Source organism: Camarhynchus parvulus, chromosome 1A (genome assembly GCF_901933205.1).
Source record: "Camarhynchus parvulus chromosome 1A, STF_HiC, whole genome shotgun sequence".
Taxonomy (NCBI): domain Eukaryota; kingdom Metazoa; phylum Chordata; class Aves; order Passeriformes; family Thraupidae; genus Camarhynchus; species Camarhynchus parvulus.
In genome coordinates, this window is record NC_044586.1 from 69,841,186 (window position 1) to 69,865,450 (window position 24,265).

The 24,265-nt window shown below is 58.6% G+C and overlaps 4 protein-coding genes across 4 annotated transcripts; 2 read left to right on the forward strand and 2 right to left on the reverse strand.

Moving 5' to 3' along the window:
* Positions 1 to 627: 627 nt before the first annotated feature.
* Positions 628 to 3,046, forward strand: LOC115910606 (acrosin-like). The gene is given in 6 exon segments (XM_030960859.1): positions 628 to 698; positions 825 to 1,088; positions 1,260 to 1,525; positions 1,723 to 1,819; positions 1,821 to 1,854; positions 2,552 to 3,046. Coding segments are annotated over 6 exon segments (1,227 nt in total).
* A 1,595-nt stretch (positions 3,047 to 4,641) lies between these two features.
* On the forward strand, positions 4,642 to 7,626 carry LOC115910607 (acrosin-like). The gene is made up of 5 exons (XM_030960860.1): positions 4,642 to 4,712; positions 4,839 to 5,066; positions 5,641 to 5,906; positions 6,084 to 6,229; positions 7,132 to 7,626. Exons 1-5 carry the CDS (start codon positions 4,642 to 4,644, stop codon positions 7,624 to 7,626), a joined length of 1,206 nt encoding a protein of 401 aa, XP_030816720.1.
* Positions 7,627 to 7,911: 285 nt separating this feature from the next.
* On the reverse strand, positions 7,912 to 17,577 carry ARSA (arylsulfatase A). Its single transcript, XM_030960088.1, has 8 exons — positions 17,213 to 17,577; positions 16,359 to 16,599; positions 14,082 to 14,300; positions 12,362 to 12,531; positions 11,497 to 11,621; positions 11,290 to 11,417; positions 9,277 to 9,379; positions 7,912 to 9,162 (listed from the first exon to the last, which is right to left on the reverse strand). The coding sequence occupies exons 1-8, from the start codon at positions 17,461 to 17,463 to the stop codon at positions 8,819 to 8,821; spliced, it is 1,581 nt and encodes a 526-aa protein (XP_030815948.1). The 5' UTR covers positions 17,464 to 17,577; the 3' UTR covers positions 7,912 to 8,818.
* Positions 17,578 to 18,401: 824 nt separating this feature from the next.
* Positions 18,402 to 20,419, reverse strand: LOC115910608 (acrosin-like). Its single transcript, XM_030960861.1, has 4 exons — positions 20,178 to 20,419; positions 19,637 to 19,902; positions 19,319 to 19,464; positions 18,402 to 18,767 (listed from the first exon to the last, which is right to left on the reverse strand). Exons 1-4 carry the CDS (start codon positions 20,417 to 20,419, stop codon positions 18,402 to 18,404), a joined length of 1,020 nt encoding a protein of 339 aa, XP_030816721.1.
* Positions 20,420 to 24,265: the final 3,846 nt, after the last annotated feature.

The following is a 24,265-nucleotide window of genomic DNA, read 5'->3' on the forward strand; positions in this document are numbered from 1 at the left end:
TTCAATTAGAGTTGTTCCAGTTCCCAGTTAACCATGGTGTCCAGTTTGGTCTCCTGGGAAAAACAGGGATGGGACAATCTGGGGGGAAAGGGCGGGGTTGGGCCTGGAGGGGAGGATGGGCCTGGAGGTGGAGAGAGGGAGAAACTGCTCCAGCCCAGGTTCCCCAGCACAGCCTCAGGTGTGCCTTTCCTGGGAAAGTCCTGGAGAGGGACAGCAATGGGGACAGCTGGAGCTGCCATCCTGGGGTCCTGTGGGGGTGCTGGAAGTGCCACCCTGAGCTGTGGCTGCTGCCACCCAGGGCTGTCCCCTCTGTCACCAGCTCGTGGCTCTGAGGCTGGCGGGACCCATCCCACTGCTCCCACTGTGCCCTCAGTCCCCACTGGCATCCCTGGATCTGGGACATTCCCTCTGCTCCAGAGGGATCCCAAAGGTCCCTCCAGCCCAAGCCATGCCCGGGCTCACAGCTCTGAGCTGCCCTCCCCCCACCCGAGGCCGCTGTGCCCCGCACATGGAACCGGCCCCTCTGTGACATCACCCCGGCCTGGTGGCACCCTGGGCACTGCCAGGGCCCTGGGTGTCACCAGAGGTGACAGCTCTGCGCTGGCTCTGCCGCCTGCGCTGGCACCGATGGCTTTGCTGTGGCTGCTCGTCCTGCTGGCCCTGGCCGGGCCCGTGGGGGGCACCTGGGACACCTGCAGGTCAGTGGCCCCGGGGGGCTCGGGGACACTCGGGGCTTCCCTGGCACAGCCTGGGCCCAGAGGAGCCCCTGGGGGTCCCTGTCCCTGCTGCCCCCGAGCAGGGCAGTGATGGCTTTGTGCTTCCAGGGGCACCTGCGGGCTCCGGCCTTTGGCACATGACCACAGCTCGCTGGTTCGGGACTACGACCCCACAGACGACAACTACACAACTTTGTCATCTTCTGATGGCACTGCTGTTGATGTGGCCAGCCCCGGTGTCCCCTCAGGGACCTGGCCTGGCATTGTCAGCATCCAGGCCACCTGGGACAACGGCACGTGGCACATGTGCTCGGGGGCCCTCATCCACCCCCAGTGGGTGCTCACTGTGGCACGCTGCTTCATGGACACTCAGTAAGGAGGAGCAGGGACAGGGATGTCCCCACAGGAGGGATGGGGATGTCTCCACAGCAGGGCCAGGGATGTCCCCCCAGCACAGGGAGGTGCCCAGAGCAGGAGGGGACTTGTGCTGCCGCAGTCCCCGGCTCTGTTCCATCAGTTCCTCCTCCATCTCCTGTTCCCCAGGGACACCTCAGCATGGAAGGTGCTGATTGGGGCCACAGATCTGGCCCAGCCGGGCCCCGAGGCCCAGCGTCGCCACATCGGGAAGGTCCTGAAGCACCAGGACTACAGCAATGACTTGCCGGGCAACAACATCGCCCTGGTGGAGCTGGACCAGCCCGTGGAGTGCAGCGACTACATCCAGCTGGCCTGTGTGCCCGACAGCTCCCTGGCAGTGTCCGAGCTGAAAACCTGCTATGTGGCAGGCTGGAGAGCCACCCCGGAGAATGGTCAGTGCCCGCCCGGGGCAGGGGACAAGTTGGGGACCACAGGGATGCGGCCGGGCAGGCCCAGGGCAGAGGCCAAAGCTGGTGGGAGCCAGGGCCTCTGTGCCTGGAGCGCTGGTCAGGGACACGGAGGGACAGGGGCACAGCCCGGGGAGGTGCCAGGTGCTCAGTGCCCTCTGTGCCCCCAGCCCCGACCCCAGCACCGGGCCTGGTGCTGCAGGAGGCCAAGGTGCGGCTCATCGACGTCCAGCTGTGCAACAGCAGCCGCTGGTACGGGGGGGCCGTGCACCCCCAGCGGCGCCGTGTACCCGCGGGACCTCGACACCTGCCAGGTGGGGCTGGGCCCGGGCTGGGCACAGGGACCCTGTGCCCCAACATCGGCACCTGCCAGGTGGGGCTGGGCCCCAGGGCCCTGGCGAGCACAGGGACCCTGAGCCCAACCTGGGCCCCATGGAACCCCCAGAGCCAGCACAGGGACCCTGAGCCCCAACATGGGCCCCATGGAACCCCCAGAGCCAGCACAGGGACCCTGAGCCCCAACCTGGGCCCCATGGAACCCCCAGAGCCAGCACAGGGACCCTAAGCGGGCCCCAGACCCGCCAACAATGGGCCCCATGGAACCCCCAGAGCCAGCACAGGGACCCTGAGCCCCAACATGGGCCCCATGGAACCCCCAGAGCCAGCACAGGGACCCTGAGCCCCAACCTGGGCCCCATGGAACCCCCAGAGCCAGCACAGGGACCCTGAGCCCCAACCTGGGCCCCATGGAACCCCCAGAGCCAGCACAGGCCCCATGGAACCCCCAGAGCCAGCACAGGGACCCTGAGCCCCAACATGTCCCACCCTGTCCTTTATCCCTGGGTGCCCCTTCCCTTTCCCATCCATGGATCCCTGCCCCGTGTCCCAGGGCTGACACTCCCCATCCGTAGGTCCCTGTCCCAGTGTCCCCAAATCCCATCCAGTGTCCCCATAACCCCGAGGTGTGGCTGTGACCCTGGAGCAGCCCCTGACCCCTGTCTCCTGTGGCAGGGGGACACAGGGGGTCCCCTGGTGTGCAAGGACAACACTGGTGACTACTTCTGGCTGGTGGGCCTGACCAGCTGGGGCAAGGGCTGTGCTGGTGACAAGCGGCCCGGGGTGTTCACGGCCACCCAGCACTTCCACAACTGGATCCAGACGCAGATGGGAACAGTCCCACCCAAAACGGAGCCTCCTCCGCCCAAGCCACCCACCCCCACCATTGAGATACAGCCACCAGCACCGGAACTAGAACCAGAACCTGAACCAGAACCTGAACCTGAACCAGAACCGCAACCACAACCGGTACCGATACCGGTACCGATACCAGAACCAGAACAAATACCAGAACCAGAAGAAGAGGAAGAAGAAGAAGAAGAAGAAGAGCCAGAACCAACACCACCACCGCCTAAGTTTATAACGGTTTCATTCCCAAAAGCCATCCTGCTGAGGTTCTTCAGGAATCTGCAGGAGTTCGTGGAGTTCCTGCGGGACAAACTGGATTGAGCAGGAGGAAAAGCAGATCCGGTTCTGGCTGTGGGAGATCACAGCCATTCCCTGCTGGAGCCACGGCTGTGCCAAAGCCACCCCCGGTGCCCAGATCTGCTCTGCCCTGCTCGTTACCCCCCCTCCACCCACCCACCCCGGCGATGAACTTCAGTTTGTTTTTGAAATAGAGTTATTCCCAATTATCCCCATTTTCAGTGCAGCTCAGTCTTCTGCTCACAACAAGGATGGGACAATCTGGGGAAAAAAGTGTGGGGTTGGCTCCTGGTTTGGGGGGGATGAGGGGCAGCCAGGGAGGGAGGGAGAGGAGGATGAGCCTGGTTCTCCACCACCTCCAGCACCTTCTGAGGAGCTCTTAGGATGGCTGGGACCGGGTCAAAACTCCCACCCTGTGGGGTCATCCCTGCTCATGGGCCACCAGGAACTCGAGGGTTCAGCAGAACAACCTTCAGGCATCCCAGAAATACCTTATAACTCACGGGGTTCCATCATCCTGTTGTGGAACTCCTCACCCTGGGGGAGGTACTGGACATTCCTGCCTGGATTTTAGGGGATGTCATCCCAAGATTGGGGGATCTGGGACACAACCACCACCACTGGACATTCCTGCCTGGATTTTAGGGGATGTCATCCCAAGATTGGAGGATTTGGGACACAACCACCACCACTGGATATTCCTGCCTGGATTTTGGGGGATGTCATCCCAAGGTTCGGGGATCTGGGACACAACCACCACCACTGGACATTCCTGCCTGCACTTTAGGGGATGTCATCAAACAATTTGGGGGATGTCATCCCAAGGTTTGGGGACACAACCACCCCATCCTCTGCACTTTGGGGATGTCATCCCGGGGGGACGGGACACAAACCATGCAGGAGACCAGCAGGGCCGCTTCAACAGCGCTGCCACCACTGCTGGTCTGGCCTGTGCAACCCACGGGGTGTCAGTTGTGCTCTGACTTTTTGGTGTCAATAGCCAATTTCTCAGTACTCCCTGCATTTATTGGATCCTTCCCTTCAAATTTCAACTCAGACTTCCAAACCCCCTGCACGCTGTGTGGGGTTTGTGTGGGGTGAATTCCTCCAGCCTGGAGGTGGAGAGAGGGAGAAACTGCTCCAGCCCAGGTTCCCCAGCACAGCCTCAGGTGTGCCTGGCCCAGGAAAAGTGCTGGAGAGGGACAGCAATGGGGACAGCTGGAGCTGCCATCCTGGGGTCCTGTGGGGGTGCTGGAAGTGCCACCCTGAGCTGCGGCTGCTGCCACCCAGGGCTGTCCCCTCTGTCACCAGCTCGTGTTTCTGAGGCTGGCGGGACACATCCCACTGCTCCTACTGTGCCCTCAGTCCCCACTGGCATCCCTGGATCTGGGACATTCCCTCTGCTCCAGAGGGATCCCAGAGGTCCCTCCAGCCCAAGCCATGCCCGGGCTCACAGCTCTGAGCTGCCCTCCCCCCACCCGAGGCCACCGTGCCCTGCACATGGAACCGGCCCCTCTGTGACATCACCCCGGCCTGGTGGCACCATGGGCACTGCCAGGGCCCTGGGTGTCACCAGAGGTGACAGCTCTGCTCTGGCTCTGCCGCCTGCGATGGCACCGATGGCTTTGCTGGGGCTGCTCGTCCTGCTGGCCCTGGCCGGGCCCGTGGGGGGCACCTGGGACACCTGCAGGTCAGTGGCCCCGGGGGGCTCGGGGACACTCGGGGCTTGCCTGGCACAGCCTGGGCACAGAGGAGCCCCTGGGGGTCCCTGTCCCTGCTGTCCCCGAGCAGGGCAGTGATGGCTTTGTGCTTCCAGGGGCACCTGCGGGCTCTGGCCCATGGTTGTGAACGAGACCTCAGCGATTCCCGAGTACGGAACCTCGCACTCTGCCAAGGGCACAACCCTCGATGTCAACCCGGGTTCCTGGCCCGGCATCGCCAGCATCCAGGTCACCCTGGAGAATGGCACATGGCACATGTGCTCGGGGGCGCTCATCGGCCACAGATGGGCCCTCACAGCCGCCAGCTGCTTCGTCGGGGCCGGGTAAGGGCGAGCAGGGACAGGGATGTGACCCCAGCAGGGATGGGGATGTGACCCCAGCAGGGACAGGGATGTGACCCCAGCAGTGATTCCCTCAGCAGAAGATACCCCAGCAGACAGGATGTGACCCCAGCAGGATGGGGATGTACAGCAGGACAGGGATTCCCCCACAGGACAGGATTGACCCAGCAGGACATCCCCAGCAGATGGATTACCCCACAATACCCCAGCAGATGATTGCCCTCAGCAGACAATTACCCCAGCAGGACAATTACCCCAGCAGGATGGGAGTGACCCCAGCAGGGACAGGGATATCCCCACAGCAGGGACAGGGATATCCCCACAGCATGGATGTCCCCTTGGAAGGGTCAGGGATGTTCCCTTAGAAATGTCAGGGATGTCCCCTGGCCAGGTGCCCAGGCTGCACCACCATGTGCTGCTCCATTGCTGTCTCCGTTCTCTGCTGTGGGAAGCAGAGGGCTGGGAGCTGCTGGGCTGTGCCAGCCCTGTCACTGCTCCTGTCACTGCTCCTGTCATTGCTCCCTGTCACTGCTCCCTGTCACTCCATGGCCTCCAGGAATGTCCTCAACTGGAAGGTGGTGGTTGGGGCCACGGATCTGGCCCAGCCAGGGCCTGGAGCCGAGGTGTTCCAGATCAAGCAGCTCCTGAAGCACCAGCACTACGACCCGGTCACGGCCCGGAACAACATCGCCCTGCTGGAGCTGGACCAGCCCGTGGAGTGCAGCGACTACATCCAGCTGGGCTGCGTGCCCGACAGCTCCCTGGCAGTGTCCGAGCTGAAAACCTGCTACATCGCGGGCTGGAGGAACACCCCGGACAGCGGTCAGTGCCCGCCCGGGGCAGGGCCGGGCCCGGCCGCGGGCACACGGCCCCGGGCAGGGACACGGCCCCGGGCCGGGGGCTCTCTGCGGGGGCACGGCCCGGGCCCGGCCCGGGGGCTCGGCCCCGCGCGCGGGGCTCTGCCCGGGGGCCGCCGCTCAGTGCCCTCTGTGCCCGCAGCCCCCAGCCCACGCCTGGTGCTGCAGGAGGCCAAGGTGCGGCTCATCGACGTCCAGCTGTGCAACAGCAGCCGCTGGTACGCGGGGGCCGTGCACCCCCAGGACCTGTGCGCGGGGTACCCGCGGGGCGGCATCGACACCTGCCAGGTGGGGCTGGGCCCGGGCTGGGCACAGGGACCCTGAGCCCACCTGGGCCCCATGGAACCCCCAGAGCCAGCACAGGGACCCTGAGCCCCAACCTGGGCCCCATGGAACCCCCAGAGCCAGCACAGGGACCCTGAGCCCCAACCTGGGCCCCATGGAACCCCCAGAGCCAGCACAGGGACCCTGAGCCCCAACATGGGCCCATGGAACCCCCAGAGCCAGCACAGGGACCCTGAGCCCCAACATGGGCCCCATGGAACCCCCAGAGCCAGCACAGGGACCCTGAGCCCCAACCTGGGCCCATGGAACCCCCAGAGCCAGCACAGGGACCCTGAGCCCCAACATGGGCCCCATGGAACCCCCAGAGCCAGCACAGGGACCCTGAGCCCCAACATGGGCCCATGGAACCCCCAGAGCCAGCACAGGGCCCATGGAACCCCCAGAGCCAGCACAGGGCCCATGGAACCCCTCAGGGCCAGCCAGGCCTCAAACATGGCGTGGCCCCATCTGGGCCTGGCCCGCTGCCCTCCCAGCCCCGTGTCCCCACCACTGACAGGTGTCCCTTGCCCATCCCCGTGTCCCTGACCCGTGTCCCCTTGTCCCCAAGGCTGGCACTGTGCCCACAGAGCACACCCAGTGCTCCCAGCAGCCCCAGGTGTGGATACCCCGGAGCTGCCATTCCCTGCCCATCCCTGCTCCCTGTGCAGGGCTGGGGCAGAGCCCACCCTGAGCCAGCCCCATCCTGTTCCCAGCGAGGGTTTGGGGGCTCCAGCAGAGCTGGGAATGTGGGTCAGGCAGGGGCTGGGAGAGGGGATCCCACCCTGGTCCTGGAATGTGGGTCAGGCAGGGGCTGGGAGAGGGGATCCCACCCTGGCACAGCCCCTGACCCCTCTCTCCTGGCGCAGGGGGACATCGGGGGTCCCCTGGTCTGCAAGGACAACGTTCAGGATCACTTCTGGCTGGTGGGCCTGGCCAGCTGGGGCAGGGGCTGTGCCAGGGCCAGGAGGCCTGGCATCTTCACCTCCACCCAGCACTTCCACTCCTGGATCCATGCCCACGCCGGCCCCAGCCCGACAGGGCCGGCACCGCCACCAAAGGCCACCCTGAACTCGCCGGAGCCACCAGGACTGCAGCCACCAGAAGCAATGCCACCAGAACCGAGGCCAACACAACCACCGAGGCCACCACAACCACCGAGGCCACTAGTACCGGTGCCAGAACCAAAACCAGAACCACAGCCAGAACCGGAGCCAGAACCGGAGCCTGAACCGGAGCCTGAACCGGAGCCTGAACCGGAGCCAGAACCGGACATGGACATTTCCTTCCCAAAACATGCCCTGAAACGATTCCTCAGGAAGCTGCAGCAGGTGCTGGAGCTCCTGAAGCACAGGACAGGGTGAGGGGAGGGGCAGCAGGTCCAGTTGTGGCTGCAGAGGATCTCCAGCAGCCCCAGGCGGAGCCGTGGCTGCGGGGCCAAGCCAGCCCCGGCGCCCAGGGCTGCTGTGCCCTGCCCGTGTTCCTGCCCTGAGCCCGCCTCACAGATCCTCCTGCTGATTTAATCCTTGGATTAAAGTTTTAAAGTTGTGTTGCCCCTGGTGGGGGTTTAGGGAGGGAATTCTCCAGTGTGGTGATCCTAAAACCAAACCCATGCTCCTTCCCCTTCCACAAAAGGCAAAGATGAGGGGTTAAAAACAATTTACTGCGAACAGCCATGAGGTAAGGAATCAAACAATTATTTGCAGCAATATTAATTAGAAAAGGTGTAAGACAAAGCAGTGATTTACATGGAAATCCTGTGGCAACATCCGACCACGTTTTATCCTGGAAGTAATGCCCTTGTCCATGGAAATGAGAGGGGACACAGTGCCAGTGTCACTGCCCTGGGGTCCTGGCCATGCCCCACTCCCAGCTACCGCAAAATCACCAAAATCACACACCCATTATCCACATTTTCAGCCCAGTTCAGCCTCCTGGGAAAAACAAGGACGGGACAATTTGGGGGAAAAGGGAGGAGCTGGGGTTGGGTCTGGTTTGGGGGAGACAAAGGGGAGCCAGGGAGGGGAGGATGGGCCTGGAGGTGGAGAGAGGGAGAAACTGCTCCAGCCCAGGTTCCCCAGCACAGCCTCAGGTGTGCCAGGCCCGGGAAAAGTCCTGGAGAGGGACAGCAATGGGGACAGCTGGAGCTGCCATCCTGGGGTCCTGTGGGGGTGCTGGAAGTGCCACCCTGAGCTGCGGCTGCTGCCACCCAGGGCTGTCCCCTCTGTCACCAGCCTGTGTCTCTGAGGCTGGCGGGACACATCCCATGCTCCTGCTGTGCCCTCAGTCCCAGTTGGGATCCCTGGATCTGGGGCATTCCCTCTGCTCCAGCAGGATCACAGCTCCCAGGAGCTGCCCTGCCTCTGGGGAAGGTGCTGGAGTGTCTGGAGAAGGATCCTGGAACGGGTCAGGATCCTGCCCAAGCCCTCCCCTGGAACATCCCACACGGAACACGGGGCCCTGCTCCTTTGGGGTCGCCCTGACCCCCTTCCACCCCATCTCCCCACAAGTCCAAGGGGTCCCCGAGCCGTGGGGCAGCCCCGAGGCCGAGCTGGGTTACTGGAGACGGGGCCAGGAGCCTTTGGGGTGTCCCAGCTGCGGGGAGCAGCGGCAGCAGGAAGGTTTGGGGCTGCAGCCGGGGTTGCAGCAGGGCTGCAGCGAGGGGTCCCGGCCCTTCCTGATCTGGCTCTCCCCAAATTGCAGGCGCTGCTCCAGCAGCACCTTCTGCATGGCGATGTCCTTGAGCGCCTGCAGCGCCTCGGGGCCGGGCTGGCCCTGCAGCAGGTCGTAGTTCTCGGCCGGATCCGCCTCCAGGTCGAAGAGCAGCGGGGGCAGGTGCGGGGTGAGCGGGGTCAGCCCGTGGCACGCCTGGTCCGGCGTGGTGCCGCTGTGGAAGGAACCTGAGCAACCCCCCTGAGGCTGAGCTCACAGCCTGCTCCCGGAGCTCCGCGCGGGTGGAGCTCACCCCAGAACCCCCAAAACCCCCCAAAACCGCCCCAAATGCAAGCGCTGACCTTGCGTGAAGTAGTGCGCCTTGTACTTGCCCAGGCGGATGGCGAAGGGGCCGTGCAGGGGGTCGGGGGCCGGCGGGAAGAAGAACACGGCCCGGCGGGGGCTCTGCGGACAGCGGCGTCAGCGCGGCCCCGGAGCCCCCGGTACCACCGGAGCCCCCGGTACCCCCGGAGCCCCCGGTATCCCCGGCAGGGACCGGCCCCACCGCGGGGATGGGGCCGGCAGCGGGCACGGAGCCCACCGGGCAGCCTGGGCACGGCACGCAGCAGGGAGCAGCTGCCAACCATGGGTCTGCCCCGGGCCCGGCCGCCCCTGCTCCTCCAGGTTATATGTTATGTTATATTATATTATATTATATTATATTATATTATATTATATTATATTATATTATATTATATTATATTATATTATATTATATTATATTATATTATATTATATTATATTATATTATATTATATTATATTATATTATGTTATATTATGTTATGTTATGTTATGTTATGTTATGTTATATTATGTTATATTATGTTATGTTATAGTATATTGTATTATAGTATATTATAGTATATTGCTATAGTATATTGCTGTAGTATATTACTATAGTATATTGCTGTAGTATATTGCTACAGTATATTGCCATAGTATATTGCCATAGTATATTGCCATAGTATATTGCTATAGTATATTGCTGTAGTATATTGCTATAGTATATTGCTGTAGTATATTATATATTATAAAACACATTGTAAAATATACTAGAAAAGAAATTATATTAAAATATCATAAAAATATAATAAAATCTATCATTAAATACATTAAAATATTATAAAATAGTATTAAATATTACAGCATTATTATAGTCGTTAATGGATAATCAGTTACAATTATAATATAATAATTATAGTAAATTATAATTATTGTACTTGATTTTAAATAAATTCATGAAAATCAGCTTTTCTGCAGGAAAAATCTGGGCTATTATAATTATATTATACTTTATATTATATTATATAAGATACTGTAAAAGAAATTATAAAATATAGAAATCTAATAAAATATATTATAAAATACATTATAAATTATATTATAAAATACATTTTTAAATATTATTAAATACTATTAAAATAATATTAAATATTATAAAATTATTATAATTGTTAATGGATAATCAATGACACTTATAATCACTATAATCAACTATAATTATTAGAATTGATTTTAAATGAATTAATAGAAAATCAGCTTTTCTGCATGAAAAATCTGGGTTATTATAATAATATACTAGTATATATTATTATATATGGTTAAATTATATTATCTGATATTATCTTATATTATATTATATTTTATTATATATTTAAAATACATTGTAAAATATTACTAAAACAGTATTAAATATGATTATTATAATTGTTACTTGATAATCAATTATAATTATAATATAATAATTACAATCAATATAACTATTATAATTGATTTTAAATAAAGCAATAAAAATCAGCTTTTCTGCATGAAAAATCCAAGTAGTTATTATAATAATATACTAGTATATATTATTATATATAGTATTATATTATATTATATTATATTATATTATATTATATTATATTATATTATATTATATTATATTATATTATATTATATTATATTATATTATATTATATTATATTATACTATGTTATATTATATAGTTAAAAATCCATTTTAAAATATTACTAAAACAATATTAAATATAATAAAATTATTCTAATTGTTACTTGATAATAAATTATAAGTATAATATAATAATTATAATAAATATAATTATTATAATTGATTTTAAATAAAGCAATAAAAATCAGCTTTCCTCATGAAAAATCCAAGTTATTATTATTGTTGTTGTTATTATTATTATTATTAATGATAATGATAATAATGATGTTATTATTATTCATTATTTACAATTCCAATAAATTAACATAAATGATCCTAAATACCCCTAAACAAACCCCCAAACCCCATCTCAGCAGGACTCACCTGCCCCGACCCGAAGAGCAGCGGGCTCAGGTCGAAGCCGTCCAGGGCCACCTTGGGCAGGGCAGCGCCAGCCAGGGCGCCCAGCGTGGGCAGGATGTCCAGCGTGCTGGCCAGCTCGTGGGTCACCCCTGCACGGGGACAGCGTCACCCTGCTGGCCCGGCTCTGGCCCGGTCTGTCCCGGTCTGTCCCGGCCCAGCCCGGCTCACCTGGCGCGATCCTGCCCGGCCAATACGCCAGGGCCGGCTCCCTCATGCCGCCCTCGTAGGTCGTGCCCTTGCCACACTTGAGGTGCCCGGCGCTGCCCCCGCGTGCCATGCGCAGGGTGGAGGGGCTGGGGACAAGGACCCGCGGTCACCAGGGGCCAGGGCCAGCTGGCCCTGCTGGGGTCAAGAACCCGCGGTCACCAGGGGCCAGGGCCAGCTGGCCCTGCTGGGGACAAGGACCCGCGGTCACCAGGGGCCAGGGCCAGCTGGCCCTGCTGGGGACAAGGACCCGCGGTCACCAGGGGCCAGAGGGGCTCTGCCACCCTCGGGGGCGGCCAAGGGCTGTGACACACCCCAGAGGGGCACCCCACAGTGGTGTCACCACACAGAGGGAGCTGGGGGATTTTGGGGGTGTCACACTGCTGGCCCAAAGCCTGAGGCATATTTGGGGGTGTCACATGCCTGGCACAAACCCCAGGGGATATTTGGGGGGTCTCACTCTGCTGTCCCAACCCCTGGGGGACTTTGGGGGTGTCACACACCTGACTCAACCCCTGGGGGACATTTGGGGGTGTCACACTGCCAGCACAACCCCTGCGGGACATCTGGGGGTGCCACACGGCTGGCACAAAGCCTGGGTGGCATTTGGAGGTGTCACATGCCTGAGCCAACCCCTGGGGGACATTTTAGGGTGTCACACACCTGGCCCAAACCCTGAGGGACATTTGGGGGTGCCACATGCCTGGCCCAACCCCTGGGGTGCTCCTGTCACAGAACACGGAGCTCACACCCCATGTCCCCTCCAGGGCAGGACCCGGGGGTGACACCTGGCAGTGCCACACGGGTGCCAGCTGTGCCAGCCCCTCACCCGTTGTCAGAGGTGACGAACACCAGGGTGTTGTTCTCCAGCCCGTTGTCCTGCAGGGCCTGCAGCAGCTGTCCCACGGAGCCATCGAACTCGGCCAGGGCGTCCCCGAAGGGTCCCCGGCGCGTGGTGCCCGCGAACTCGCGGCTGGCAAACTGCGGGTAGTGCGTGTGCTGGGGGGGACAGGGCACCGGCATCAACCCCCGGCGCTGCAGCCCTGCCGGGACAGCGGGGACAGCCAGCCCCCCGCGGGGAGGTGACAAAAGCCACCAGCCCAGAGCAGGTTTGTGCCCGAGGCTCAGCGGTGGCACAACGGGGAGCTCCGGGGTGGGAAGTTTTCCCTGGGGATGGTGCAGGCAAGAGGAGAAAGCTGCAGGAAGCAGCAGCCTAAAAGCACCATCCCAATAGGATGGGGAATAGCAAGCCCAGGTCATCCAGGAGCAGATTTTGGGATGGCAGGAGGGGAGATGCTGCCTTGTTCTCCCCATGGGACTTGGGCTCCCTTCCCTTTTCCCTTTTCCCTTCCCTCTTTTTTGTTTTCCCTTTTCCCTCCCCTTCAATTTTCCCTTCACCTTTTCCCTTCCCTTCCCTTCCCTTCCCTTCCCTTCCCTTCCCTTCCCTTCCCTTCCCTTCCCTTCCCTTCCCTTCCCTTCCCTTCCCTTCCCTTCCCTTCCCTTCCCTTCCCTTCCCTTCCCTTCCCTTCCCTTCCCTTCTCACTTTTCCATTCCCTCTTCCCTTTTCCCTTCCCTCCTTTTTTGTTTTCCCTTTTCCCTTCCCTCCTCCTTTTCCTTCCCTTCTCCCTTCCCCTCCCTTTCCCTTTTCCCTACCGTTTCCGCTTCCCTTCTTTCTTGTTTTCCCTTTTCCTTTCCCCCTTTTTCCTTGCCTTCTCCCTTTTCCCTTTCGCATTTTTCCTTCCCCCTTTTCCCTCTCCTTCCCTTTTCCATTCCCCTTTTCCCTTCTCTTCTTTTTTTTTTCCTTTCCTTTCCCTTCCCCTCCCTTCCCTTCTCTTCTTCCTTCCCCTCCCTTTCCCTTTTCCCTACCATTTTCCCTTCCCTTCTTTTTTGTTTTCCCTTTTCCCTTCCCTTCCCCCTTTTCCCTCTCCTTCACTTTTCCCTTCCCCTTTTCCCTTCCCTTCTTTTTTGTTTCCACTTTTCCCTTCCCTCTTTTCCCTTTCCTTTTCTCTTTTCCCTTCCCCTTTTTCCCTCTCCTTCCCTTTTCCCTCCTCCCTTCCATTCTTTTTTCTTTTTTCCTTTCCCTTCCCTTTTCCCTTTCCCTTTTCCCTTCCCTTCCCCTCTCCCTTCCCCTCCCTTTCTCTTTCCCCTACCATTTTCCCTTCCCTTCTTTTTTTGTTTTCCCTTTTCCTTCCCTTCCCCCTTTTCCCTTCCCTTCCCCCTTTTCCCTCTCCTTCTCTTCCCCCTTTTCCCTCTCCTTCCCTTTTCCCTTTTCCCTTTTCCCTTTTCCCTTTTCCCTTTTCCCTTTTTTCCCTTTTCCCTTTTCCCTTCCCTTCCCTTCCCTTCCTTCCTTCCTTCCCTTCCCTTCCCTTCCCTTCCTTCCCTTCCCTTCCCTTCCCTTCCTTCCCTTCCCTTCCCTTCCCTTCCCTTCCCTTCCCTTCCCCCTTTTCCCTCTCCTTCCCTTTCCCCTTTCCCCTTTCCCCATTTTCCTCCTCTCCCCATTCCCCTCTCCCCCCATCCCCACCCGGCTCCCGGCCATGCCCGCTGCCCACATGGGACGCGTAGTAGAGCAGGAAGGGCTGTCCCTGCCGGGCGCAGCGGGCGATGAACTCGCGGCAGAAGCGGCCGTAGAGCGGCACCAGCTCGGGGAAGGACACGGGCTGCTGCACGATGCTCTGGTTCCAGAGCAGCGGCACCGCCACCACGCCCTGGTCACACGTCCCGAAGCACTTGGTGTCGGGCGGAAAGCACGTCAGGTTCTGGCAAGGACCCTGCAAAACACGGCGGGGCTGGGAGTCCGGCTCTGGCACTGTGGTTTGGGTTCGTTAATCTAAGATTTTTTTTTTTGAGATTTTCATTTTTTAATAATTTTTCTAAAGTATCTACAAATTCATTTCCCACACTGAGCTTCACATTAAGGGATGCTGAGCTCTGTGCACAGAGCAGGGAGACAAAACAATTCCTGCTCCAGCCGGGCACCAAGGACAAATGACCCAAATCTCAGCCCAGGAGCACAAACCCCGTGGGCTGAACCTCAGGTGGGTCCAGGTCTGGGGTTTTGCTGTGTCAGATCCCATGTGTGCCCCTTGGAGCCCATGGAATATCCAGGTGGGGCTGGCCCAGCAGCCCTGGCCCAGGGACAATCCAACCTTTGGGGCCAGGTCTGGCTTTGGTCCCAGCTGCATCCTGTCCACTGGGGACAACTGGGGACAATCCTTGTCCACTGGGGACAACTGGGGACAATCCTTGTCCATTGGGGACAATTGGGGGCAATCCTTGTCCGCTGGGGACAACTGGGGACAATCCTTGTCCACTGGGGACAATTGGGGACAATCCTTGTCCATTGGGGACAATTGGGGGCAATCCTTGTCCACTGGGGACAATTGGGGGCAATCCTTGTCCACTGGGGACAACTGGGGACAATCCTTGTCCACTGGGGACAATTGGGGACAATCCTTGTCCACTGGGGATAATTGGGGACAATCCTTGTCCATTGGGGACAATTCCCTCCTGGAAAGGGTTTGCAGTGATGGCAGTGGGCTGCCCGAGGCAGGGCTGGAATTCCCATTGCTGGAGGGGTTCCAGAGCCCTGTGCATGTGGCACTTGGGGACGGGGGTGTCATGCCTCAGGTTTGGCTTTGCTATTTTCCCATTCTGAGCTGCTTTAGTGTCTGGCCTTCATATTATGGGATGGTGAGCTCTGTGCACAGAGCAGGGAGACAAACCAATTCCTGCTCCAGCTGGGCACCAAGGACAAGTGACCCAAATCTCAGCCCAGGAGCACAAACCCCGTGGGCTGCAGAGAGAAAAACAAGCAGGGTGGGACTGCAGGGGCTAAAGCTGGGATGGGACAATGAACTGCAAGGTGCAAATGGAGCAGAACTGATCCCAGGGAGAGACCCCGGGAGCGCTCGTGCATTTTGGGGCCATTTTGGTTCATCTTGGGTGCAGCCCTGGCTGGGCTCTGGTGCTGCCCAAGGTGCATCCATGGAGGAGATCCTTTTACTGAATTCCTACTATATTTATTAAATAAATATAAAATATTATTTAATATTAACTATTAAATTTACTTATTTATTATTATACAACTATATTACATATATAAGTCTATATAAGTATATTTATATAAGTATATATACTATAATATATATACGAATATAATATAACATATACTTATATATAAATCTATTATATATTATTAAATTTACTAATTTTGTATTTTATAAGTAAATTTAACTATTAAATTTACTTATTTAACACATTTTATTTATAATATAATGTTTTGGTAATATTTAATAGCATATAATATGTATTATATAATATGTATTATGTATAATATGCATTATATATATGTATTATGTATAATGTGTATTATATAATATGTATTATGTATAATATGCATTATATATATGTATTATGTATAATATATATTATGTATAATATGTATTATATATATGTATTATGTATAATATGTATTATATATCATATGTGTTATATATAATATGTAATGAGTTATATAACATATAATATATACTAGTAATATTGATAATATTTTATTTATGCATATTTTTCTATAATATTTTATTCATTTATTTAAATATTAAATATTGAATATTTGTCTAAATTAAAGAGATAATAACCAAAATAAATAAAGAAAGTCTATTTTAAAAGTTTTAAAATTTTAAAATCATCAATATTAAATATTAAAAATGGAATTCATCCGCCTCTGTTGTAGCTCAGCCCTCGGAAGGCACCATCCCCACTGTCCCAGCAGCCCAGCGGGCTTTGCCCAGCCCAAACCCGCGCCAGCCCCGCAAATCCCGGCTCACCTGGTCGTGCGAGTAGGGCACCCCCAGGAAGTGGTCGAAGCCCTGGTGCACGGGCAGGAAGGAGCCGTTCTGCCCGAAGCCCAGGTGCCACTTGCCCACCATGGCCGTGGCGTAGCCGCGGTCCTTGAGCAGCTCGGCCACGGTGAGCTCGGCCAGCGGGAGCCCGCCCCGGGAGCCGGGATCGAACACGCCCGGGTAGATGCCGGAGCGCACCGGCAGCCGGCCGGTCAGCAGCGCCGCCCTGCAGCGGGACAGCGGGGACACCGCCCGTCCGTCCCGGGACAGCGGGGACACCACTGTCTGTCTGTCCCGGGACACCGCGGGGCAGCACCGCCCATTTATCCCTGCCCGTTTATCCCGGGACACGGCGTGTTTGTCCCTCTGTCTCTCCCCGGGGCACCGCGGGGTCAGCACCCTCCTTTTATCCCGAGACACGGTGGGTTTGTCCCTCCATCTATCCCGGGACACCGCAGGTTCATCACTGCCGGTTTATCCCGGGATGCGGCGGGTTCATCACCGCCCGTTTATCCCGGGATACCGCGGGTTTATCCCTCTGCCTCTCCCTGGACACCGCAAGTTTGTTCCCCCGTCCCTCCCGGGTCCCGCAGCTCCATCCCCGCCCATTTATCCCGGGACACCCAGCTCCATCCCTCCCGTTTATCCCGGGACACCCAGCTCCATCCCCACCCGTTTATCCCGGGACACCCAGCTCCATCCCTCCCGTTTATCCCGGGACACCCAGCTCCATCCCCGCCCATTTATCCCGGGACACCCAGCTCCATCCCCGCCCATTTATCCCGGGACACCCAGCCCCATCCCCGCCCGGGTTGCGGTTCCCGCCGCGGGGGCCGTACCGGGACGGGCTGCAGACGGCGGCGCTGCTGTAGAAGTCGGTGAAGCGCAGCCCGCGGGCCGCCAGCCGGTCCAGGTGCGGCGTGGCGGACGAGGGGTGCCCGTAGCTGCCCAGGTCCCCGAAGCCCAGATCGTCCGCCAGCACCAGCACGAAGTTGGGCCGGGCGGCGGCGGCGCGCACCGGCGGCAGCAGCAGCGGCAGCAGAGGCAGCAGCAGCAGCAGCCAGGGGTGGTGTTGGCCCTGCGGCCCCATGGCGGGGTGCCCCCCGTGTCCCGGTGCTGTCCCGGGATGTCCCGGTGCTGTCCCGGTGCTGTCCCGGTGCTGTCCCGGTGCGGTCCCGGGGCGGTGCCGGCAGTGCCCCAGCCGATCACGTGATGCACATGGCGGCGCCGGCGCCGCGGGGTGTGCTGGGAGTTGTAGTTCGGAGCGGCAGTGCCAGGCACAGGATGGGGCAGCGGGGAATGTCCCCAGGCAGGGACATCGCAGAGCACGAGGTGGCCTCTGGGCAACTCGGGAATATCCCCAGGGAGGAGGCTCCACCCCGCTGTGGTCTCCCTTCAGGGCTGGGCACTGCCCAGGGCAGCTCTGCCTCCTGTGCAGGGGAATTCCTGGCATTTGTCCCTGCCCGCTCCTCTGGTGCCACTGCCGGGACCCCCGGAGCAGAGCCTGAGCCCTGCTCCTACAGCAGGAGCATGGGATGGGTCCTGGCAGCTTCAGAGACACGAGCTGGTGACAGAGGGGACAGCCCTGGGTGGCAGCAGCCACAGCTCAGGGTGGCACTTCCAGCACCCCCACAGGACCCCAGGATGGCAGCTCCAGCTGTCCCCATTGCTGTCCCTCTCCAGGACTTCTCCCGGGCCTGGCACACCTGAGGCTGTGCTGGGGAACCTGGGCTGGAGCAGTTTCTCCCTCTCTCCGCCTCTAGGCCCATCCTCCCCTCCAGGCCCAACCCCGCCCTTTCCCCCCAGATTGTCCCATCCCTGTTTTTCCCAGGAGACCAAACTGGACACCGTGGCTAACTGGAACTGGAACAACTCTAATTGAAGCACAAACTGGATTCACCATCGGGGTGGGCGCAGGGGTCAGCGTGGGCAGGGCACAGCAGCCCTGGGCGCCGGGGCTGGGTTGGCCCCACAGCCACGGCCCCAGGAGGGAATGCTTGCCAGAACTGGATCAGCTCGTCCCGCTGCTCAGGCTTTCTCTCCCTTCAGGAACTGCAGGAGCTCCAGCAGCAGGTTCAGGAATTTCCCCAGGATCTGTTGTTGGAATGAAACCTTCGAGTAATCCTCCGAGTCATCCGGGTTGGGATTCATCTCATCCTCCAAGTCAGCGTCGGGCTCTTCCTCCGGGCTCGGGAAGGGCTCGGGCGGCTGAGCGTCAGCTTCAGGCGGGAGCAGCCCCATCTGCACCTGGATCCAGGTGTGGAACTGCTGGGTGGACGTGAACACCCCGGGCCGCTTGGCCCCGGCGCAGCCCTTACCCCAGCTGGTCAGGCCCACCAGCCAGAAGTAGTCACCGGTGTTGTCCTTGCAGACCAGGGGACCCCCGCTGTCCCCCTGCCACAGGAGACAGGGGTCAGGATGGGCTGTGCCAGGCTGGGCTGGCCCTGCCCAACCCGACCCCTCCAGAGCTCATTCCTGGCTGGGTTCCATGGCAAGGCTCTGTGGGCACAGTGCCAGCCCTGGGGACAGCGGGACACTGGGCAGGGACACGGGGATGGGCAAGGGACACCTGTCAGTGGTGGGGACACGGGGCTGGGAGGGCAGCGGGCCAGGCCCAGACGGGGCCACGCCATGTTTGAGGCCTGGCTGGCCCTGAGGGGTTCCATGGGCCCTGTGCTGGCTCTGGGGGTTCCATGGGGCCCAGGTTGGGGCTCAGGGTCCCTGTGCTAGCTCTCGGGGTTCCATGGGGCCCAGGTGGGCTCAGGGTCCCTGTGCTGGCTCTGGGGGTTCCATGGGGCCCAGGTTGGGGCTCAGGGTCCCTGTGCTGGCTCTGGGGGTTCCATGGGGCCCAGGTTGGGGCTCAGGGTCCCTGTGCTGGCTCTGGGGGTTCCATGGGGCCCAGGTTGGGCTCAGGGTCCCTGTGCCCAGCCCGGGCCCAGCCCCACCTGGCAGGTGTCGATGCCGCCCCGCGGGTACCCCGCGCACAGGTCCTGGGGGTGCACGGCCCCCCCGTACCAGCGGCTGCTGTTGCACAGCTGGACGTCGATGAGCCGCACCTTGGCCTCCTGCAGCACCAGGCGTGGGCTGGGGGCTGCGGGCACAGAGGGCACTGAGCGGCGGCCCCCGGGCAGAGCCCCGCGCTCGGGGCCGAGCCCCCGGGCCGGGCCGGGCCGTGCCCCGCAGAGCCCCCGGCCCGGGGCCGTGTCCCTGCCGGGGCCGTGTGCCCGCGGCCGGGCCCGGCCCTGCCCCGGGCGGGCACTGACCGCTGTCCGGGGTGTTCCTCCAGCCCGCGATGTAGCAGGTTTTCAGCTCGGACACTGCCAGGGAGCTGTCGGGCACGCAGCCCAGCTGGATGTAGTCGCTGCACTCCACGGGCTGGTCCAGCTCCAGCAGGGCGATGTTGTTCCGGGCCGTGCGGGGTTCGTAGTGCTGGTGCACCAGCAGGGTCTTGATGTGGCGCAGCTGGGCCTCAGGGCCCGGCTGGGTCAGATCCGTGGCCCCAATCACCACCTCCCACCTGGAGATGTCCCTGAGGAGCAGGAGATGGGCAGAGGGGTGACAGGGAGCAGAGGCAGGGACTGCAGCAGCACAATTCCCTTCCTGCTCTGGGCGCCTCTCTGCACTGTGGGGACATCCCTGACCTTCCTATGGGGACATCCCTGTCCCTGCTTTGGGTATATCCCTGATTCTCATGTGGGAACCTGTCCCTGCTGGGAGGACACCTCTTTCCCTGCTGTGGGGACACCTACCCTGTGGGGACACCCCTGTCCCTGGGAGGACACCCCTGTCCCTGCTCGTCCTTACCCAGCATGGGCAAAGCAGTGAGCCACGGTGAGCACCCACTGGGGGTGGATGAGTGCTCCTGAGCACATGTGCCATGTGCCGTTGTCCCAGGTGGCCTGGACACTGATGACCCCAGGCCAGGCCCCCGGGTGGACTCCAGCAGATCCAACCGGGTACTGGGCGGTGCCGTCGGAAGAATCCAAGGAGTCGTAGTCGTTGTCCTGAGAATACTCAGCGACCACAGAGCTGTGGTCGAACGCCATGGGCCGGAGCCCGCAGGTGCCCCTGGAAGCACAAAGCCATCACTGCCCTGCTCGGGGACAGCAGGGACAGGGCCCCCCAGGGGCTCCTCTGTGCCCAGGCTGTGCCAGGGAAGCCCCGAGTGCCCCCGAGCCCCCCGGGGCCACTGACCTGCAGGTGTCCCAGGTGCCCCCCACGGGCCCGGCCAGGGCCAGCAGAACGAGCAGCCACAGCAAAGCCATCGGTGCCATCGCAGGCGGCAGAGCCAGCGCAGCAAGTGGCAGAGCCAGAGCAGAGCTGTCACCTCTAGTGCCAGCAGGCAGAAGTGACATCACAGAGAACCATCGCTGGAACCTTGGAACGGTGCGGGTGGCAGGGACCGTAACGACGGCGCGGGGCCACCCGTGCCAGGGCAGGGCCACCGCCCGCTGTGCCCGGGGCACCGGCAGGGACGGGGCAGCCGCGGCTCCCCGGGAACCGGGGCGGCTCCGGCGGGAGGGAGGGGTGGGATCGGGGAGGAGCGGCCATGGAGGGGCCGGGCCACGGGGATTTGTGTCGCTTAGGGGCGGCTCCGGTGTCACCGCCGCTCCCCGATCCCAAAGATTCGTGTCCCCTCAGGGATAGCCCCATTGTCACCACTGCTCCCTGATCCCAAAGATTTGTGTCCCCTCAGGGGCAGCTCCATTGTCACCACTGCTCCCTGATCCCAAAGATTTGTGTCCCCTCAGGGATTGCTCCATTGTCACCACTGCTCCCTGATCCCAAAGATTTGTGTCCCCTCAGGGACAGCCCCATTGTCACTGCTGCTCCCCAATCCCAGCTCTAATCCCAAAGACTTGTGTCCCTATGGGGCAGCCCCGGTGTCACTGCTGCCCCCTGATCCCGGCTCTGATCCCATAGATTTGTGTCCCTTAGGGACAGCTCCATTGTCACTGCTGCTCCCCAATCCCAAAATTTGTGTCCTTTTGGGGCAGCTCCATTGTCACTACTACTCTCTGATCCCAGCTCTGATCCCAAAATTTGTGTCCCCTCAGGGGCAGCCCCATTGTCACCACTGCTCCCCGATCCCGGCTCTGATCCCAAAATTTGTGTCCCTCAGGGGCAGCTCCGTTGTCACCACTACTCTCTGATCCCAGCTCTGATCCCAAAGATTTGTGTCCCTTCAGGGACAGCTCCATTGTCACCACGCTCCCGTCCCAAGTGCCTTTGGGGCAGCTCCATTGTCACTGCTGCTCCCTGATCCCAAAATTCGTGTCCCTTTGGGGCAGCTCCATTGTCACCACGGCTCCCCTGATCCCAAAATTCGTGTCCTTTTGGGGCAGCTCCCGGATCCCAGCTCTGATCCCAAAGATTCGTGTCCCTTTGGGGCCGCTCCCCGATCCCGTCTCTGATCCCAAATCCATCCCCGCCCCCCCTGGGGCCGGGGGCGGTTCTGGGCGGGCTGCAGGTGACAGATGGCCCCGGGATGTCCCCGCGCAGCCGCCGCCACCCCGCAGGCGCCAGCTGGAGCTGTCCCCGGGCGCGTTCCCGACGCCGCTTCCCCCAGACGCGTCTGCTCCGCTCCATCTGCGCCGCCCGCGGCGCCAGCAGCAGCAGCAGCAGCAGCAGCAGCAGCAGCGAGGGGAGGATGCGGGGAGCGGCAGGAATTGGCCTGGGATCACCGGGAATTCGGGCTGGAGATCTCCCGGGCCGATCCCGGGGGCTGCTCGGACCCTAAATCCCGGGACAAACCCATCCAGCTGCACCCCTAAATCCCGGGATAAACCCATCCAGCTGCACCCCTAAATCCCGGGATAAACCCATCCAGCCTCTCCCCTAAATCCCGGGATAAACCCATCCAGCTGTACAAACGTAAACCCATCCGGCTGTACCCCTAAACCCGGACACTAAAGGACAACCCCATCCAGCTGCACCCCCGGGATAGTGCCATCCAGATGGGATAACCCCATCCAGCTGCACCCCTAAATCCCGGGATAAACCCATCCAGCCGGGATAAACCCATCCAGATGCACCCGCGCCCCTAAATCCCAGGATAACCCTATCCAGCTGCACCCCTAAATCCTGACACACACCCATTGGGCCAGGATAAACCCATCCAGATGCATCTGTACCCCTAAATCCCGGGATAACCCCATCCAGCTGGGATAAACCCCATCCAGCTGCACCCCTAAATCCCAGGATAACGTTATCCAGCTGTCCCTTAAATCTCAGGATAACCCCATCCCGCTGTACCCCTCAATCCCGGGATAACCCCATCCAGCCGCACCCCTAAATCCTGCACGAGCAGGGTTTTGGATATTGCCGAGGATTTTGAACATCCCACAATTTCTCTGTGTGCCTGTGCTGATTTCTTGTGTTTCCAGAGGTGTTTTGGGGCGGATTTTTTTAACTTTTGGGGTGTTTTATTTTAATTTCTGCATTCACTGGGCAGTGCTGAGAAAAATTTTTCCCTCTTTTCCCATCTTGCTATCCACGGCTAAAATCCCCTGGGCCGACCATTCCCAGTCCTCCCAGGAGGGATTTTTGGTGGATTCTCTCCCGCATTTCCAGGTTTTCCTTGCCCAGGGAAGCCTGGAACGGGAATTTGGCGGCGGCCAGAATTCCCAAATCCTTTTGGGAAGAGCCGCTTTCCCTCCCAGCAGTTCCCGGCGCTGGGAGGTTGTTCCTGCCCGGGTGCGGGGCTTGGAATTCCCCGAACTTCCCGAGGTTCCAGCTCCGGCGCCCGCTCTAGGTGGCAGCAAATCCATGGCCGGGCGGGTCCCTCCTCCCCGTTTTGGGGCGCAATCCCGGGATTACGGAAACCCTGAGAGGATCAGAATCCAACTCCTGGCCCTGCGCGGACACCCTGAAATCCCACCCGGAGCTCTGGGAATGCCACCATTCCCTGGGGAGCCGGGGGAAAATGCTCTCCTTAAAATCCAGCCCGGGATCCAGGGGAGCGGCTGGGTGGGGACAGCTCGGGATTTAGGGGTTATCCCGGCTGGATGGGGTTATCCTGGGATTTAGGGGCGCAACTGGATGGGGACATCCCGGGATTTAGGGGTGCAGGTGGATGAGGTTGTCCCGGGATTTAGGGGTGCAAGGTGGATGGAGTTATGCAGTTGGAAGGGTTATCCTAGGATTTCGGGGTTATCCCAGGATTTATGGGTGTAGCTGGGTGGGGTTATCCCGGCTGGATGGGATTATCCTGGGATTTAGGGGAGTGGCTGGATGGGATTATCCTGGAATTTAGGGGTGCATCTGGATGGGTTTGTCCCGGGATTTAGGGGTACAGGTGGATGGGGTTTTCCTGGGATTTAGGGGAGTGGCTGGATGTGGTTAACCTGGGATTTAGGGGTGCAGCTGGATGGGGTTATCCTGGGATTTAGGGGTGCAGCTGGATGGGGTTATCCTGGGATTTAGGGGTGCAGCTGGATGGGGTTATCCCAGCTGGATGGGGTTAACCCGGGATTTAGGGGTGCAGGTGGATGGGGTTAACCCGGGATTTAAGGGAGAGGCTGGATGGGGTTTTCCTGGCATTCCCGGCATTCAGGGCAGTGTGGAGCTGGCTGTGAAGGGACACGGGCTCTGTCCCCGTGTGTGTCACCTGCTGAGAGCCACAGGCGTGGGGACAGCCTGGCCAGCCCTGCACAGGTCAGTGGCAACCTGAGCTGGGCCTGCTTGAGTCTTCTCTGGGTCCTGACCAAATTCTGCCCCAAACCCTGCCCCAAACCCTGCCTGGATCTTTCCTGGATCCTGCCTGCATCCTGGATCCTGCCTGGATCCTGACCAAATCCTGTCCCAGCCCCTGCCTGGATCTTTCCTGGATCCTGCTCAGATCCCTCAGATCCTGCCTAGACCCTTCCCAGGGCCTGCTCAGATCCTGCCTG